General features: G+C 44.4%; 1 protein-coding gene across 1 annotated transcript; it reads left to right on the forward strand.

The window, feature by feature from the left end:
- Window positions 1-727: 727 nt before the first annotated feature.
- On the forward strand, window positions 728-1,785 carry LOC110036916 (the record flags this gene model as incomplete). The annotated part of the gene is made up of 3 exons (XM_020741476.1): window positions 728-829; window positions 1,172-1,233; window positions 1,338-1,785. Coding segments are annotated over exons 1-3 (612 nt in total), but the record flags the coding sequence as incomplete, so codon positions are not given.
- Window positions 1,786-1,977: the final 192 nt, after the last annotated feature.

Below are 1,977 nucleotides of genomic sequence, written 5' to 3' on the forward strand. Positions count from 1 at the left end.
CCTTCGCGCTATCAAGAGACATATTTTAGCGGACTTCCTTGCAGCACACTCACTTCCAGCTGGGTCCCCTCTCGATGATGAGCTGTCAGATGAACAGATACTACAGGTGGAACCGTCCAGTACTCGACATTGGGAAATGTACTTTGATGGGGCTTCGTCAGCCAAGAAGGATAGAGGATTACAAACAGTCATACCGGGTAAAGCAGGGATTTGTTTGATTTTCGTCACGCCGGACCAAAGAATGCTAAGGTTTTCTTACCACTTGACAGAGTCATGCACGAATAATGAAACAGAGTATGAAGCCTTGATTACCGGATTGGAATTGATAATCTCAATGGATATAACAGACATTGTTATTTATGGCGACTCACAACTCGTCATTCAGCAGGTTGTCGGACAGTATAAGATCTTAAAACCGAGATTGACAGAATACCATCAGTATGCGATGAAGTTGTTGGAACAGATTCCTAGCGTAACTTTGTACCGGATTCCTCGAGGAGACAACGCTCAGGCCGACGCTTTAGCAAAACTTGTTAAGGAAATGACGTGTTCATCGGAGGATTCCGTTCACATTACAGTATAAGGACGTCAGGTTTTGTCACAGATCGACATCGACAGTTTGACAAGAGACAATCTCGAAGACTGGCACAGTCCTTTAAAAGAATATTTGCAAACAGGAAAATTGTCAGAAGACAAGTCAGCTGCATATCATATCACGAGAAGAGCCATGTCGTATGCCTTTGTAGATAATGTCCTCTACAGGAGATCATTTGATCAGATGTGGCTGAGATGCCTGAGCATAGCCGAAGCACAGGATATTGTTAAAGAGGTACATGCCGGATTGTGTGGAGTTCACCAGTCATGACCAAAAATGAAAATGAAGATTAAAAGACTCGGATACTATTGGCCAGCAATGTTAGCGGATTGCATAGATACCGCAAAAAATTGTCACCGGTGTCAGGTGCATGGAGTGGTCTTGCATTAACGTCCGAATGTGTTACACTCGACCGTCGCTTCATGGTCATTCGAGTGTTGGGGCACGGATATAGTGGGTCCGATAGACCCTCCATTTTCAAAGGGACATAGATTTATTCTTGCAGCAACAAATTACTTCTCCAAATGGGCAGAGGTAATACCATTACGTGAAGTTACAGCGCAACACATTCTTTAGTTTTTCAAGAGTCAGATTGTCTACCGCTTCGGTGTTCCGCGCAGAGTGATTTCCGACAACGGGTCAGCGTTTAAAAGCACTAAGATTAACAGTTTTGTCAGACGACATGAGATAGGTTGGAGGTACTCCACGATTTACTACCCTAGAGAGAATGATCTGGTCGAAGCCTTCAACAAAACGCTCGTGCAGATTTTGAAGAAGACGTTGGACGAGAACAAGAGAGGTTGCATGAGAAGTTGTTAGAGGCTTTGTGGGCCTACCGGACGACGTTTAGAACTCCCACCCAGTGTACACTGTATGCGCTTGTCTATGGATCCGAGGCCGTACTTCCATTGGAGGTTCAACTACCGTCTCTTAGAATAGCCGTCGCTAATCAGATTACAACAGAAGACAACGTCAAACAGTTGGAGAGTCTCCAAAGTAAACGATTAGAAGCGCAACAGAATCTAGAACTTTTTCAAGCGAGAATGGCGCAGACTCACGACAAGCTGGTCCGCCCTAGGACGTTCAAAATTGATGATCTCGTACTTGTTCTCAGGAGACCTATTCTTGCACACCGCAAGATAGGCGAGAAGTTTGAACCAACTTGGGAGGGTCCATTTGTCGTGGAAAAGGTATATTCAGGAGGATCTTACCGGCTAGTGGACTTTCGAGGCAAAAGACCTATGTTGTCAGTCAATGGACGATATTTGAAGACTTATTATGCAGCTTAATGTTCCCCGAAATGAAACTCCGAAAATAATGTTTGGTCTGAGGAATGACTGTTCGACCAGTGTCTGTGACTGGGTACCAAAATTTTGTAATAA

This window comes from Phalaenopsis equestris, unplaced genomic scaffold (genome assembly GCF_001263595.1).
Source record: "Phalaenopsis equestris unplaced genomic scaffold, ASM126359v1 Scaffold212556, whole genome shotgun sequence".
NCBI lineage: Eukaryota > Viridiplantae > Streptophyta > Magnoliopsida > Asparagales > Orchidaceae > Phalaenopsis > Phalaenopsis equestris.